The sequence below is a fragment of the Hibiscus syriacus genome, unplaced genomic scaffold (assembly GCF_006381635.1).
Source record: "Hibiscus syriacus cultivar Baekdansim isolate YM2019G1 unplaced genomic scaffold, ASM638163v2 tig00002919_pilon, whole genome shotgun sequence".
NCBI lineage: Eukaryota > Viridiplantae > Streptophyta > Magnoliopsida > Malvales > Malvaceae > Hibiscus > Hibiscus syriacus.
The window spans coordinates 279,889-294,830 of NW_024061957.1; the positions used below are offsets into that span (position 1 = coordinate 279,889).

Here is a 14,942-nt window from a genome sequence, read left to right on the forward strand (position 1 = left end):
AAATTAGATTAAAAATATCATCCCACAACAAGTCGATGTAATATCCGATTTAAATTAGATAATTTCGATTAATTGAATATTTGTTATTATAAAAAATACTAATATTTATATATTTTGTGATTAAATTCAAATAAAATTTTATATCATCTAAATCCAAGGTGGTCAACAGAAGTCAACACACACCATCATTAAAACCATGCTTCAATCATAACAGATGGATTAATCCCTAATTTCTGCCAAGATCTAGAATCTTTGTTGCTGGTGCAGACTGTTTCTTCAGCCATTTCTGATTATGTGGTCGAAGATAGGAATTGGTGCTTGGCATGTGCCCCATTAAAGTAGTAGTGATTTTCATCTACTGTATATGTGCGGTGTAACATCAATGCTTAGTGGGAAGCTATTCCTCTAACCATCTCAATTATTCACCGACATAATGATGAACGATAAAGAAAAAAGAAAAACGAATAGCTTAAAACGACCTGTTTATGCTTTGTCATTGACGTTCGAGGGAGCAATTGAGTTTAAAAAAGAAAACATGGAAGCTAAAATGGTGAAAAGATCTCTCTCTTGTGCAATTTTTGTGCTTTTAATCTGGGATTCAGTGAATCCCTTTAGAGCTATGTTGATGAAAACCAACAGCAGCAACTCGATCATCGCCGACGACGACGACTTGGAGTTCCTATGGATTCTCATAGCAGTAGATTCCTGAGAAGTGGTGACCCTGTGACTGACGGAACACGCAATCGCGATAAACCAGCAATAGATTGTGGGAGAGGTGCGTCTTATAAGGCCTGCACCCCGGAACGAAACCCCGGCACCAAACCACCGGAAACTCTGGGATTTAAAATCGCCGAAAAGAACGATAGAAAACTCAACTGTGGATCTTACAAGTACAACCGTGGTCCGTGTGTGCTGCTGAATTGAACTGTTTTATGTAATTAATTCTAGGGTAAACTATGCATTTAGGACCTAAACTATTAGTTTTGATTGGTTTTAGTATCTAATCTTTCAATTTTTTAAAAATTATACCTAAAGTTTAATTTTTGTTTCATTTTAGTACCCACAGTTAAATTTTGAAAAAAAATGAAAGTCTAAGTACCAAAACACATTTAGTACTTAAATCATACTTAAGTTTTGAAAAAAAAATAAAATTTAGGTATTAAAACGGACAGTTTAGGTACTAAATGAGTTAAATTTTAAACGAAGGTATTAAAATGAAAAAAAAACTTTAGGTATGATTTTAAAAAATTAAAAGTTTAAATACTAAAATAGATTAAAATTGATATTTAGGTACTAAATGCATAATTGACTCTTAATTCTACTTTAAAGTCTTGGGTGCTGTAAATTTTATATTGCACTGCAACTGATCATAAATACTATATCTGCGCAACCTAAAATGTTAATTTTTAAACATTTTCGTAACTTAAAATGTTAATATTTTTACATTTTCGGTAACAATCGAAAATATTACATTTTTTATAACATTTTTTTATTGCCACCGGAAATGTTAAAAAAATTTTAGGTTATAAAAATGCTAAAGGATTAACATTTCAGGCTATGCTCAGTCGAAAATGTTAAAAAAGTTTAATATTTACAATTGCACATTTACTTAGTCTTAAACTAGGTTGCCTTTCTTTAGACATTCCTATAAAACAATCTATCGGCAATGACAAAACTAAGAAAATAATACAAGCACGATTTTTTTTAAATAGGAATGGTTGAGAATTATTTTAGGATCTAGGTCATTTACAGCAGTACACGTGAAACTCGTCACAGGAGCGTGACTAGTTTCATACAATTTTATTTCATATCAAGTGACGAGTTCCAATTTTTAATACATTTTATGAAACTCGTTACAGGACGTGACAAGTTCCACAAATACCGTAACAATTAATATATATCTCAAAATAATTTTTGAATCGTCCTATTAAGCTAAATAATTTACTCGCTTGGATTATTTGGGCCATTTTGCCATCGGCAACCAACTGTCCTCAAATTAAAACTTTTAATCTTCAGTTTACTCGCTTGGGCATATTTTTAAAATAAGGACGAAATTGGTATCTATTAGTATGCGATTCCAACTTAATCAAATTTTAAATATAATTTGAATTAGTCGATTAATGGACTAATAAAGATGAAATTAGGTTAAAAAATTATTATTGTTTTTATATTATTTAATTCAAATTAATTAATTAATAGGTTAAATACTTATAATTATAAAAAATATATAGACATTAACACCGACTTAATCAAATACTAAATATACACGTTTATACTGTTATTTCTGTGGATTTGCGAACCGTGGTTTTGAGCTATTAATGGCTCTCATTTCTTTTCATTTTTATTAATAATAGCCGGCGATATTCTATTAAATTTTTTAAATAAATTTAATTTTAAAATATTTAGATACATGTTATCATATAATTTAGAGTAAATTAAACATATGGTTAAGAATGTTTGAGTAAAAAAATTAATTATCGTTTTAAAATTAAATTAAAATAATCAAAGACTAAATATTTCTTCCTCCAAAAACAATACTAATGTTTAACCGGCCCTAGTTCAGTTGGGTACTTTGAATCTTTGATGAATGTTAGAACTTGTACAGATGAATCAAAATGAAATTAAATCCACCTATATTCTCACAAGAAAGAGAAGACACGTCTGCATCGAACACACGTTGAAGAGGACAAAAAACATATCGACAGTCGGCAGATGACGACAGATCTTCAAGTCAAGCGGGCCTTGTAAATTATTTGGCAACCACTTTTCTCTGTATCAGTCAAAAAATAATAAATCACTGTATCCACCCCATATGTCTTTATTATTAATATCCATTAATAAATCACATCTTCTAAACCAGTGATCTCACATGCTAAGTTACGGGAAAACATGGGAGATCCTTATCACCTTAAAGCCCAAATTAGTACTGTACATCTAGCAATTCTGCTTCTGATAATGATTCCATGCTGCAAAAGCCATTATGCTTTAGATTCACCGGAGAAGAGTAACATCCTCGGCTTCTTCCACTGCAACGGCTCGTCCGCTGAATGCTTTAGACTAGGATTCAACTTGGTGGAGTCGGAAACAAGAAGAATGATGCAGAAAGGTGGTGGACGGCCGTCGAGTAACGCCCTTAAGCACATTGCAGCTTGTGATCGTGATAAGTACGGCTACTCATGCGCTCCACCGGGAAATAAATGTGAAAAGATCTGAAAATTGTGGAGGGAATACGTTCAATCGTGGCTTCCACAAATTAAAAAGATGAGTGGTACATTTGCCAGTATCCACCTGTTTCCTTTTTTCTTCTTTTCATTTAGTTCTGGGTTGTTTAGTGAGATCTTTGATGCTTAATCGTAATCGATATGCTTATATCATTGTATCTATATTGACTTATATTTTTCTCTTAAAATAACTTTGCACGAAATGAAATATCATAATGTAAAAATAGTAATGGACTTTGGGCCTGCGGTGAGGGGAATTGAATGGGTGAACTCTTGAGATGGACGAGCTGTGAAATGAGAGACCTTATCCAATGATGAGGGCAACTGAGATGCAGTTCTATCACTGCTGATTTGTTATGATTGTTTCGTTGATCTAAACTTACATGAAACTACCTTGAAATATCTACTATTGAAATACGATTTCTTTTTCTGGAAAATATCTATTGGACCTTTCTCAAATGAACTTGGCATTACTCTCAAGATTCCTCATCAACAAGCTTTTATGTTTCGATCATCGCCCTTGGGGATCTCTAATCTCAGAAAACACAGCCTTGGACAAGTTTTTATCAGAATCCTTTGTCATAAAACTTTGTTCATCACTTGTTGTTAAACTGAAAGTACTAATGCTCTTGGAATTCATGACATGACTGCCAATGCTACTGAACACTTCCCCACTGTCATCTTCCATTTCGTAGCCTGTATAAGGGGTCTCCGCAATGATGTCTCCTTGGATGCCGGCACCGGCATTTTCCGTAAGCCCCTCCTCCACAAGTTCTTGCAATTGCAGTGCGAACTGTAGGCCCCATACGACACCATCCATCGATGGCCTCTCTGTTCCTTCATCATCTAAGCAATTCATTACCACTTCAGTGAACTTTTTCAAACACTCGGGTACAATCTTACCTTTCAAAAATGGATCGATGATTTTGTCAAGTGTTCCATTTTGATGGCATTGTTGAAACCATTGTGCTAAGCTTATCTGAGCCTTCTCGGCCGAGCGGCTGAGTGGTGGCCTAGCACATAAAATTTCACGAAGGACCACCCCAAATGAGTATACATCGGATTTTTCAGTTAGCTGTCCACGACGGGAATACTCGGGATCCAAATAACCAAAGCTGCCTTTAACTACCGTACTGACATGGGTTTGGGACATGTTCGTGGGGCCAATTCGAGACAACCCGAAATCCGAAACCTTAGCCACCCATTTCTCATCCAACAGGATATTTGTTGTCTTGACGTCTCGATGAATGATTGTGTGCTTAGCACCTGAGTGAAGATACTGCAACCCAATTGCTGCACCAAGACAAATTTCTAGCCTTTGTTTCCATGGAAGTGGAGGGTTGTCGGTGTTGTAAAGATGATCACGAAGTGTCCCATGGGACATGTAATCATATACGAGGATCATCTCGCCTCCATCGTTGCAGTAGCCTATCAATGAGACCAAGTGAATGTGGCGTAGCTGGGAAAGCATCTCGATCTCAGTCCGGAATTCATGAACACCTTGTTGAGACCCCGGGTTCAACCGCTTGATTGCAACTTGGGTAGCACCACCATCGATGAATCCTTTGTACACGTTGCCGAAGCCTCCGAAACCAATAATGAAAACATCGTCGAAGTTGTTGGTGGCTCCTTTGATCTCAGCTAGTGAAAAGCAGCGACAAAGATCAGAAGGCAGAGATGAGCCACGAGGCTCGGTTGGTTTGGATGATTTCATTGTAGAGGAAACCTGAGTCAACTGTAAAACTCCCTTATTGGAACCGGTATCTTTGACTCTCATATTTCGAAGGAAAATGAAGAAACAAAGAAGAGAAAGAACAACGAAGCCCGATATTACGCCCCCCACAATGCCGAATACTGCTTTCTTGTCGTCCTTGGATTTGCTTGAGGTTGGTGGTGCATTTCCTTGTTTATTTATCAGGATTGGATCAGGATTAGGTCCGGCTAAAACCAAATCTTTGCTCAATTTGAAGATTTCTACCCCATTCAATATTGCATCAGAATAATGAGTTCTCCAAGCTGGCGAAGGATGCAAAGCAATAGAGAGATTTTGCTGCTTTTGATTTCCTTCGTTTCCTATTGCCACTACATAATCCCGATACACTGGAAACCCGTTTCCGCCACTCCATTCTATAACATCTGCTTCAGTTTCCGCAGTTAAATTAGCCAAGAAAATCTCAAAGACTCTATCACTTTGTTTCGTTATCTCTCTCTCGAACTCGCAAAAATGTAACCTTGCCAAGTAATCGAACACGGAATCAACAGGAAACTCCCATGTCAGATTGTAGTTGTCATTCTCGGTCTTGTTCCTGCCCATGGACCTCGCAGTTAGATAAAGCTCCCTTGGAGCAGAGAACGATGGGATACTGCTGAAGGTGAGATTAATACTCTTATTAACAGGAAGAGCACTTGGTTTCGCTATTGTCAAATAATCGCGATCATATATCCAGTGCCGGAACATCCCAGTATCTTCTCCTGGCGAGATTTCCCTCCCACCAACGTTGACTCGATACATCAGCTCAATGGCAGTGTCGTTTCCTAGGGGGTATGATTTTCCCTGGGCCTGGCCCAGAAAAGGTACTCCATCTTCATAATTGGGTGCTCTATAATATAGATTGGCTGGCATGGAAACAACTTCGATTCCATTGATGAAGGCATAAGAACCAGTGATATCAGGACTTGGGATGAAAGTTAAGTTTAACCTCTGACCTTCATCAACGTTTACACAATATTCTTTGACGAGTGTAAGTTCACCTCGAGCATGAAGTACAGCGCTGAAATTCCGAAGAAGGGTAAACTGGCCAGCTTTAACAGAGAAGAAAGCTTTATTAGAAAGGTCTCCAAAGCCTGAATATGAAGTTGGATAGAAGTAGAAGCGAATGAACTTTGGCCCTGTGGTGAGGGGAATTAAGTAGGTGAACTCTGAGTTAGATACACGAGCTGTGGAGTAAGGGACCGGATCAACTTTTGAGGGCGATTGAGATGGAATCGCTAATGACTTGTTCTTATTGTTCGGTTGCTCTATGGGGCTGAATTTCCCATTGCCATCTCCGAGCCAAGGACGTTGATCTTGAGATGTGCCACCCGTGGAAGAACCACAATCAATCGTGATGTTTTGTACAGGGGTATCTCCTGTAACAGGAACGGCGAGGTATTCAATGAGGAAGAAGAGAAAAAGATGCAGGAGAAATACGAGGTTTTGAAGGGAAAAATTACTTCTTTTGCTTGATTTCTCCATTGCTGGGGAAAAACAGAGAACCAGAGAAAGATGCATATTGAAGAAAGGGATGAAAGATGAACAAAGCTTGAAAATGAATACTCTTTCCTTTGTTCCACGTTTGAATTTTCATGCAACATTCTCTCTTTCACTTGTTCCATATTTCCACATTTGTTTTCTATATACAAATTGTAAACTGATTTGATAACCATTTGGAAATATCTTTGTTATGTTACTATCATTACGCTGTTGCGTATCGGTCATGGAGGACTAGTTGGTGATGGACCTGTTGGCCGGACTTGGTTGGTGCTATTCTCCAAATAATAAGATGCAGTGAGAGATATCTGCTGGAGCATTAAATTTCTATCTACTTTTTTATTCTTTGTTTGAGAATGGAATATTTTGTTTAACAGAAATTGAATCCGGTTGACAAGTCAATGCATGCGATACCTATCTGGACTCCCACTACTGGTAAATATTCACTGACGGAGAAGGTCGACTCCACTGCCACTTTAGCCGGGAGCGACGACATGGAATCGGAGTTCTTAATGGACCCTGATATCGGTAGAATGCTTTTCAACTTTAGATATTTGATAAGTCGCTCCCACATCCGTAGGCGGCCGATTGTGATTTGCAACAGAGGAAATGTATATGCGTCGTGCTTGCCTGCTGAAAACCAACGGATAAAGTCAGAACGTTGCGGTATTAACAAGCGTCGTGGATGCTTCTAGCTTAGTTTCTTTACTTGAGGGTAAAGCTTGTGCATGAACTCTATTTATGGCTTCCATGTGTAAAATTTATTTAGAGGAGAAATATTAGTGCCTAAATACGATTAAAAGTTTAATCCTTTATATCTAAACGGAATTATTAAATTTGTAGAATGTTATTTGATAAGTTCAATTTTTTATAAGAAAAATAAAGTTATATTTTTTTCCCACATAAAACCGCCTGGTATATTATCGAAGAGAGAGAATATTACAAAAGCAAAAGAAACTTAAAGACAACTTAAAGGCTTAAAACAGACTTCAAGAAATAAAAGCCTTTAAGTTGTCTTCAAGTGATCTTCCACCCAAAATTCTTCAGTGATCTCCGAATGCACCTCAAACGCTATTGCATGTGCCACACGATTTCCTTGCCTTGAAACAAAAAGGAATTTACACTCTTCGAAATGGGTTGCTTTCACCTTCGAATCCCAGGCAATAGCTCCGATTTCCGATTTCCGATTTCCGATTTGTCAACTAAACTTGAATTAAGAATTTTGACAATTGCTAAAGTGTCACTTTCAACCCAAACTGATCGAAAACCCAAATCAGCAGCTAGGCAAAGGCCATGGAGAACAGTAGTAGCTTCTGCTGCAAAGGCTGAAGGGGTGGAAGGACAAATTCTTCGAGAGGCTCCATAACCCTCATGGTCTCGAATGATAGCTCCTGTTATGGCCCTTCGATCGGCAGAAACATAGCTAGCATCGACATTCACTTTCATTGCAGGTTCCTGTGGAGCTTTCCATCGAGTCATTTGTTGGGGATGGATTTTTTACACCCGAATTGATAACAGAGCCCATTCAATATAGTAGCCACGAACGAAGGTAATGACATCTTTATATCTTTGTCTAATGCCTTCATGGTACTGTTTATTTCTTGCTATCCAAAGAGACCAAATTAGGATTATAATTTCTGTTCTACGAGCCCCTGAAAAGTGATAAAAAAAGCCACCAAAACCAATCAAAAAAAGGCATTACTAAACCTGATATAGGCCAAATATAACCCATAGCAGTCCAACAATTATAAGCTAAAGTACAATCTCTAACAATATGAATTGTATCTTCAACAATATGGTTGTAGTTCTGGCAATACGGATCATTAGCAATTCTTTTTGTGTATAGGTTGCTCTTAGTTGGAACATAGTTCATGAGAAATCTCCAAACTTGAATTTTCACTTTCGCAGGACCATCTACATGATATAATGCTTTAAATACTAATTTATCATTTGGTTGCACATTTAGCGAGTCAAGCAATAATTTGTAGCCACTTCTCACTGTATAACATCCTGTATGTTCCCCGCTCCATACTAACATATATGCACGACCATTAGCAGATAAAGGAATTTCTAGAATCGCTTGAACCTTATTAGAATTGAAAAGACTGTTGAGTAATTCTTCATTCCATCTATTACAACAACAACAACAAAACCCTATTCCCATATGTAATGGGGTAAGGGGGAGGTAGGATAGTAGGTTGCCCCCAACGCCAGGTAGAGAGCAACTTCCGTGAAAGACCTCCGGCAGTCAGAAAATTAAAAATAAAGATAAAATACAATGCATGTATAAATAAATACAAAGTTGAACAATCATTCATAAGTAGTCTTCATATGCACATCTATAATGGGAAGTAATATCTGCAAATAAATTCCTGCGTAAAAATCTCTACATATAGACAGAAACATAAGTCAGGCGAAATTTAAATAAAAAAAAGTAAACATGAAGAGAATGATCTACAGTAGTCAGCGATAGCAAGTTACGAGAAGGAATAAAGTCAATTGGGTTAAAACCTAAACTTAGCTAACACTACTCCGCTACCTTAGTTCTAAGTCTTCATAAATTCCAATGACAGAAAACCATATAAAAAGTAGAAGTCATGGAAATTACTATAAAGATATTAAAAAGAAGACAGAGATGCTACACCCTATGGTTGTGATCCAAACTACTCGGCTACCCTGGTCTTAAGTCTCCATACTTTCCTGTCAGAGGTCATGTCCTCAGTAAGGGCTAAATCCTTCAAATCAGATCTCAAGCAGTCAACCCACTTCCTCCTTGGTCGTCATCTCTTTCTGGAACCGTTGACTATAATCAATTCTACCCTCCTGACCGCATCCGATGGTTGTCGCCTAAGGACATGGCCAAACCACCTTAGTCTTCCCTCTCTCATTTTTTCGGATACAGGCACCACCCCCAATGACTTCCTAATTACAGTGTTTGGTGTCATATCCCACAGAGTCTTACCACATATCCATTGAAGCATTCTCATTTCTGCGGTCTCCATCCTCCTTACGTGATCTTTCTTGATTGCCCAACATTCTGATCCATACAGCAGCGCTGGTCTTATTGCCATTCTATAAAATTTTCCCTTAAGTTTTAGAGGCACCTTCTTGTCAAACAAAACTCCAGTAGCAACCCTCCACTTTAGCCATCCCGCCTTTATACGGTGTGTAACGTCATTATCTACACCCCCATCTTTATGTATCATAGACCCTAGGTACTTGAAATAATCCTTTGAGGGGAGGACGTGTCCTTCGATGCATAATTCTACATATTCATCGTTTTGGTTCCCACTAAAGTTTGAACATAAATACTCTGTCTTTTCAATATTGATCTTTAGACCTTTTTCTTCCAAAGCAGTCTTCCAGGTAGTCAGCCTTCTACTCAGCTCATTTTTTGTTTCAGCAACTAGGACAATGTCGTCAGTGAAAAGCATACACCATGGAACACCGTCTGGTGTCGCACAATAGATGTCATCCATAATCAAGGCAAAGATGTAAGGGCTAAGATCCGACCCCTGGTGGAGTCCAATTTCCACCGGGAATGCCTCGGTATCGCCAACTGTAGTCCTGACGTATTTAGTAGATCTACAGTACATATCACGAATCACCCGGATATAAGCAGTTTGGATCCGTCTCGTTTCCAAGGTCTTCCAGATCGTATCGCGAGGTACGCTATCATACGCCTTCTCGAGGTCAATGAACGCCATGTGAAGATCTCTGTTTTTTTCCCTATATTTCTCCATAAGCCGTCGAAGTAGATGAATCGCCTCCGTAGTAGACCTGCCTGGCGTAAATCCAAATTGGTTTTTCGAAACCCTAGTAACCTGTCTCAACCTATCCTCTATCACTTTTTCCCATAACTTCATGGTATGACTGAGTAGTTTAATACCTCTGTAGTTACCACAACGTTGGGGATCTCCTTTATTCTTATAAATTGGTATCACCGTAGACTCTCTCCACTCCTCTGGCATCCTGGCAGTCTCTAAAATAATATTAAAGATGTTGGTCAACCACTTTACTCCCTCTTCTCTCAGGTTTAACCACATAGTGATAGGAATTTGATATGGACTGACAGCTTTGTCCCTCCCCATCTTTCTAAGGGCCATTTTGACTTCCTCAATCCCAATCCTACTTGTAGGGCAGTCATTGGTCGTGGTATGATGGTCGGCTGACCCATCAATGTTACTATCTCTATAGGGAGAGTCATTGTTATTAAATAATCCAAAGAAGTAACTACCCCAAGCCCTCTTAATATCGTGATCTTTCACTAAAAGAACACCATTGTTGTCCTTAATAAACCTAATGCTACCTAGATCCTTTTTCCTATTATCCCTGGATTTTGCAAGCTTGAAGATGCCGTTTTGTCCTTACTTGGTGTCTAATCTCTTGTACATTTCCTCGTATGCCTTATCCTTTGCTTTTGCCACTGTTATCTTGGCTTCCCGCTTTGCCTCCTTGTATCTTTGTTTAGCTCTCGTTCTTTCTTCGTCGTCGTTGCATTGTAGCAACTCCTTGAAGTAAGTTTGCTTTGTTTTCACCTTAGTTTGGACTTCGTCGTTCCACCACCACGATTCTTTATGTTCCTTGACCTTCCCTGTCGACAACCCAAGGGTGTTTTTGCCCACCTCTCTGATGGAATTTGCCATAGTATTCCATAACATATCTGCATTATTTGAGTTTGTAGTTCCAAAACCTTTATGAGACAAAACCTTACTCCTAAAGTCATCAGCTGTCACTCCATGTAAGTTCTTCCAAAGGATCCTAGGTTTATCTAGTTTAGCCCTCCTATGAGTGCTCCGCCCGTGGCGTATGCGGAACACCAAAATCAACAATCTGTGTTGTGATGCACATGCCTCTTCTAGGAAAACCTTACAGTCAATGCAACCCCATCGATCCCGATTTTAAACCAAGATGTAGTCGATTTGGGTACAATGTCCCCCGTTATGGAACGTAATCAAGTTCAGATCTCTCTTGTTAAAGAAGGAGTTAGTGACCACCATATCGTGTGCAGTAGCAAATTCAAGCAATGTACGCCCCTCCTCGTTCCTACCACCAAAACCGAAACCCCCATGAACACCGTCATACCCGTCGATTTCACTACCTATATGGCCATTGAAGTCTCCCCCTATGAAAACTCTTTGGTCCTCCGGAATGCTCCTAAGTACATCATCTAACGAATCCCAGAAGCAACATTTTTCCTCTTCCCCTAGGCCAACGTGTGGTGCATACACTGAAAGGACATTCACCACTTCCGCTTTTATAATAACCTTAATCATCATGATTCTATCACGGTATCTACAAACTTTAACTACATTTTCCTTGAGCCTAGAGGATACCAAGATACCCACCCCATTTCTAGCGTTATCTATGCCTGAATACCACAACTTGTACCCATTACACTCTCTGGCGCGAGCCCCTTTCCACCTAGTCTCTTGAATACATACAAAATCTATTTTTTTATTACTTAGTACGTCGGTCAGCTCCAGTAGCCTAGCATTTAATGTGCCTACATTCAACGTACAAACTCTAAGTCTAGTCTCCTTGACACCACTCTGTCGAGCCCGCCCCCTATACGCCCTATGAGATCTAAACAGACATGACCTCAAGTAATCATCTATAGCCAAAGCTATGAGGAACTATGAAAAATAAATCCAAAGAAGACAGAAGATGCACCAATAAAACGCTAGAGAATTGAGGGGTACTAAGAAGCCTAGTTGGTTACTTAATACCTCCCGGTTTAATCAACTCCGACGCCCTTTTAACTTGATTGTTGGGAGTAGAGTTAATCTTGTTAAGGGATGTCCACGGTAACCAAAAATCATTCCATATATCTATAGATGTACCAGTTCTTACCCTCTATTTAAGCCCCATCTTGAGCAGACCTTAAGCACTCCATATACTTTGCCAAATCTGTGAGGGACAAGACCCATGCTTCGCATCTAGAAAATTGGAATTGGAATAATATTTGGCTCTGATGACCTTTGCAACTAGAGAATAAGGATCTTGAATAAGTCTCCATCCTTGCTTTGCAAGCAAAGCAATGTTGAATTTTGCCAAGTCTCGAAACTTAACTCCTCCATCTTCTTTTAATAAACACAAATTTGATCATTTACACCAATGTATCCCTTTTTTAACGGAATCCTTTTCCCACCAGAAGTTATCCATAATAGATTCAAGCTCATAACAAAGAGATTTAGGGGGGGAAACAACTCATAGCAAATAATGGCAAAGCTTGCAAAACAGATCTTATAAACACTGTTTTACCTCCTTGTGAAAGAGTGTGTGAGCTCCAACTCTTTGATCTCTTCTCAAATCAACTTCTCAGATCTACAAAAGCCTTCTTTTTATTTCTTCCAACAAATGTGGGGAGACTTGTTGGGAAATAAACAAGAACGAGTAATTTCCCTATAACCAGATTAGTGAGAATGCGTGTTGAGTTAATCGATTGACGGAATCGGCCAAGAGGGGGGTGAATTGGCAATTAAAATTTTGGTGGAAGCTTTTGCAGAAAATTGAAAGTAATTGCACAGCGATTTAGAGTGGTTCGACTTTATCAACCAAAGTCTACGTCCACCACCTTAGCTATCCACACTAAGGATTTTCCACAAATTCACTAATTTGTCTTTCTTTTGAGGACAAAGAGTAACCTTACAATCCCTCAAGAATTATACCCCAAATTCTTGAGAACACTCTCTCCCAAAGAGAACAATACAAATTTTGCAAACTTACAAGGAAATCCTCACAAGGTAGATTGTTTGCACAATTCTAGAACAAAGAAAAGAACACTCAAAGATGGATACAATTGAGCACAAAAAGTGTTCTTGAAAGCAAAATGAATATTGAATTAAAATAGGCTTGAAATGCTCAAACTTGAGGTTTGATGCTTTCTCTTTGATTCTCTCTTGATTCTAGTTGCTTGATGTTTCTTGTTATTGATCAATGGCTTCTAAGCTTGCTTAAATACACCTTGAATCACTTCTGAACGTTGGGGATGATTAGTGAAGATAATATAGTCGTTTAAGTGTGAAAACATTTAATAAAAATGTTTGGAGCGTGGGGGGAATCGGTACCCCTCATAGGGAATCGGTTCTCTAAGTGTAAAATTCAAATATTTCGACCGTTGAATAGGGGGAATCGGTTCCCTCCGAGCATTCTGGAAATCTCAGAGCCAAACCGTTCAGGGGGGAATCGGTACCCCCTTGGGGGGGAATCGGTTCCCTCTGAGCAATCTGAAATTTTTGGCTTTGAAATGGTTCGAAATACTTTGTAGAATTATTTTGAAATTGTTTTAAGATTAAAACTTAATTTTACACTTAAGTAAGGATTAAAAATGATTTTTGAAATATTTGGAGTAATGTTTTGATATTCAAATGATTATATCGAATATACTTTAGAAAGTTATTTGGAAAATCTTAAAATTCATTTAACTTAATTTGTTATATCGAAATATCAAAATGTTTTCAACAATCTCCCCCTTTTTGATATAACAAAACATTTTAGTAATTTTAAGATTTTGAAATCAAGTTTTGAAATTACTCCCCCTTACTTTAACATTTCTCCCATTTATCATTTTAAAACACACTTAATTAAAACATACTCAAAACACACTTCTCCCCCTTTTTGTTAAATCAAAAAGATCCAAAGAAACGTGAAAAACATTTAGCCAATTGATTAGGTATATATATGCATAAGTTGCTAAGATCACAATCAAGAGAAACGTTAGTCATTAGTTTTAAAATCAATATTCATAAACAATGTGATATGGCAAAATTGGTCATATTGCTAATAATGATGTAAATGATGCAATAACGAATAAAACACACCAAACATATAAGTTCACATCATCCATAAATCCAAACAAATTCACAATCCACAAATTTAAACATTCAAAATGTTAAAACAATAAGTTTGAAGTTCAAAGCAAAATATAGAATCAAACATCCATAGGAGGATCGGGAGGAGGAAAACGAGCTCGCATAGCGGCCATCTCGTGAGTGAGTTCATTAATACAAGCGTTGGTTGCTTCATTGTTTGCACGCATCTCCCGAAGAATCTCTAATTGTTGAGCTCCCATTGTGGATAAATGAGACTCTATAGAGGTAAAGCGTGAATCCATTGTCGCATATCGGAAATCAAATGTCTCCATAAAAGATTGAAAATATGGACGCATTTGAGTCGATTGTTGTGCGTGCTCCTCGGGTTGTTCAGGCTCATCTTCAGCTTCATCGATATCCCTCATTAATTGTTCAAACTTGGGATCTTCGTCAGCTTCGGGTGGAGCTTGTGAAGAACTAGCTCCCGGAGTATTTGTAGAAGATCGAACCCATTCATCGGTTTCCTTATTTTTGACCCATCCCGCTCTTGTTAAAGAAAGAAGATTGATTTGTTTCTTAAGAGGAAATGAGGCATCTAGACCAACTCGGAGTTCAGCTTTAGAAAAGAGATTACTAAGGATACAACCGTAAACTAGT

The 14,942-nt window shown here is 38.1% G+C and overlaps 1 protein-coding gene across 1 annotated transcript; it reads right to left on the bottom strand.

Annotated features, from left to right (window-relative positions):
- Positions 1-3,600: 3,600 nt before the first annotated feature.
- Positions 3,601-6,536, bottom strand: LOC120164140 (receptor-like protein kinase FERONIA). The gene has a single exon (XM_039173892.1). The coding sequence runs from the start codon at positions 6,490-6,492 to the stop codon at positions 3,733-3,735; it is 2,760 nt and encodes a 919-aa protein (XP_039029823.1). The 5' UTR covers positions 6,493-6,536; the 3' UTR covers positions 3,601-3,732.
- Positions 6,537-14,942: the final 8,406 nt, after the last annotated feature.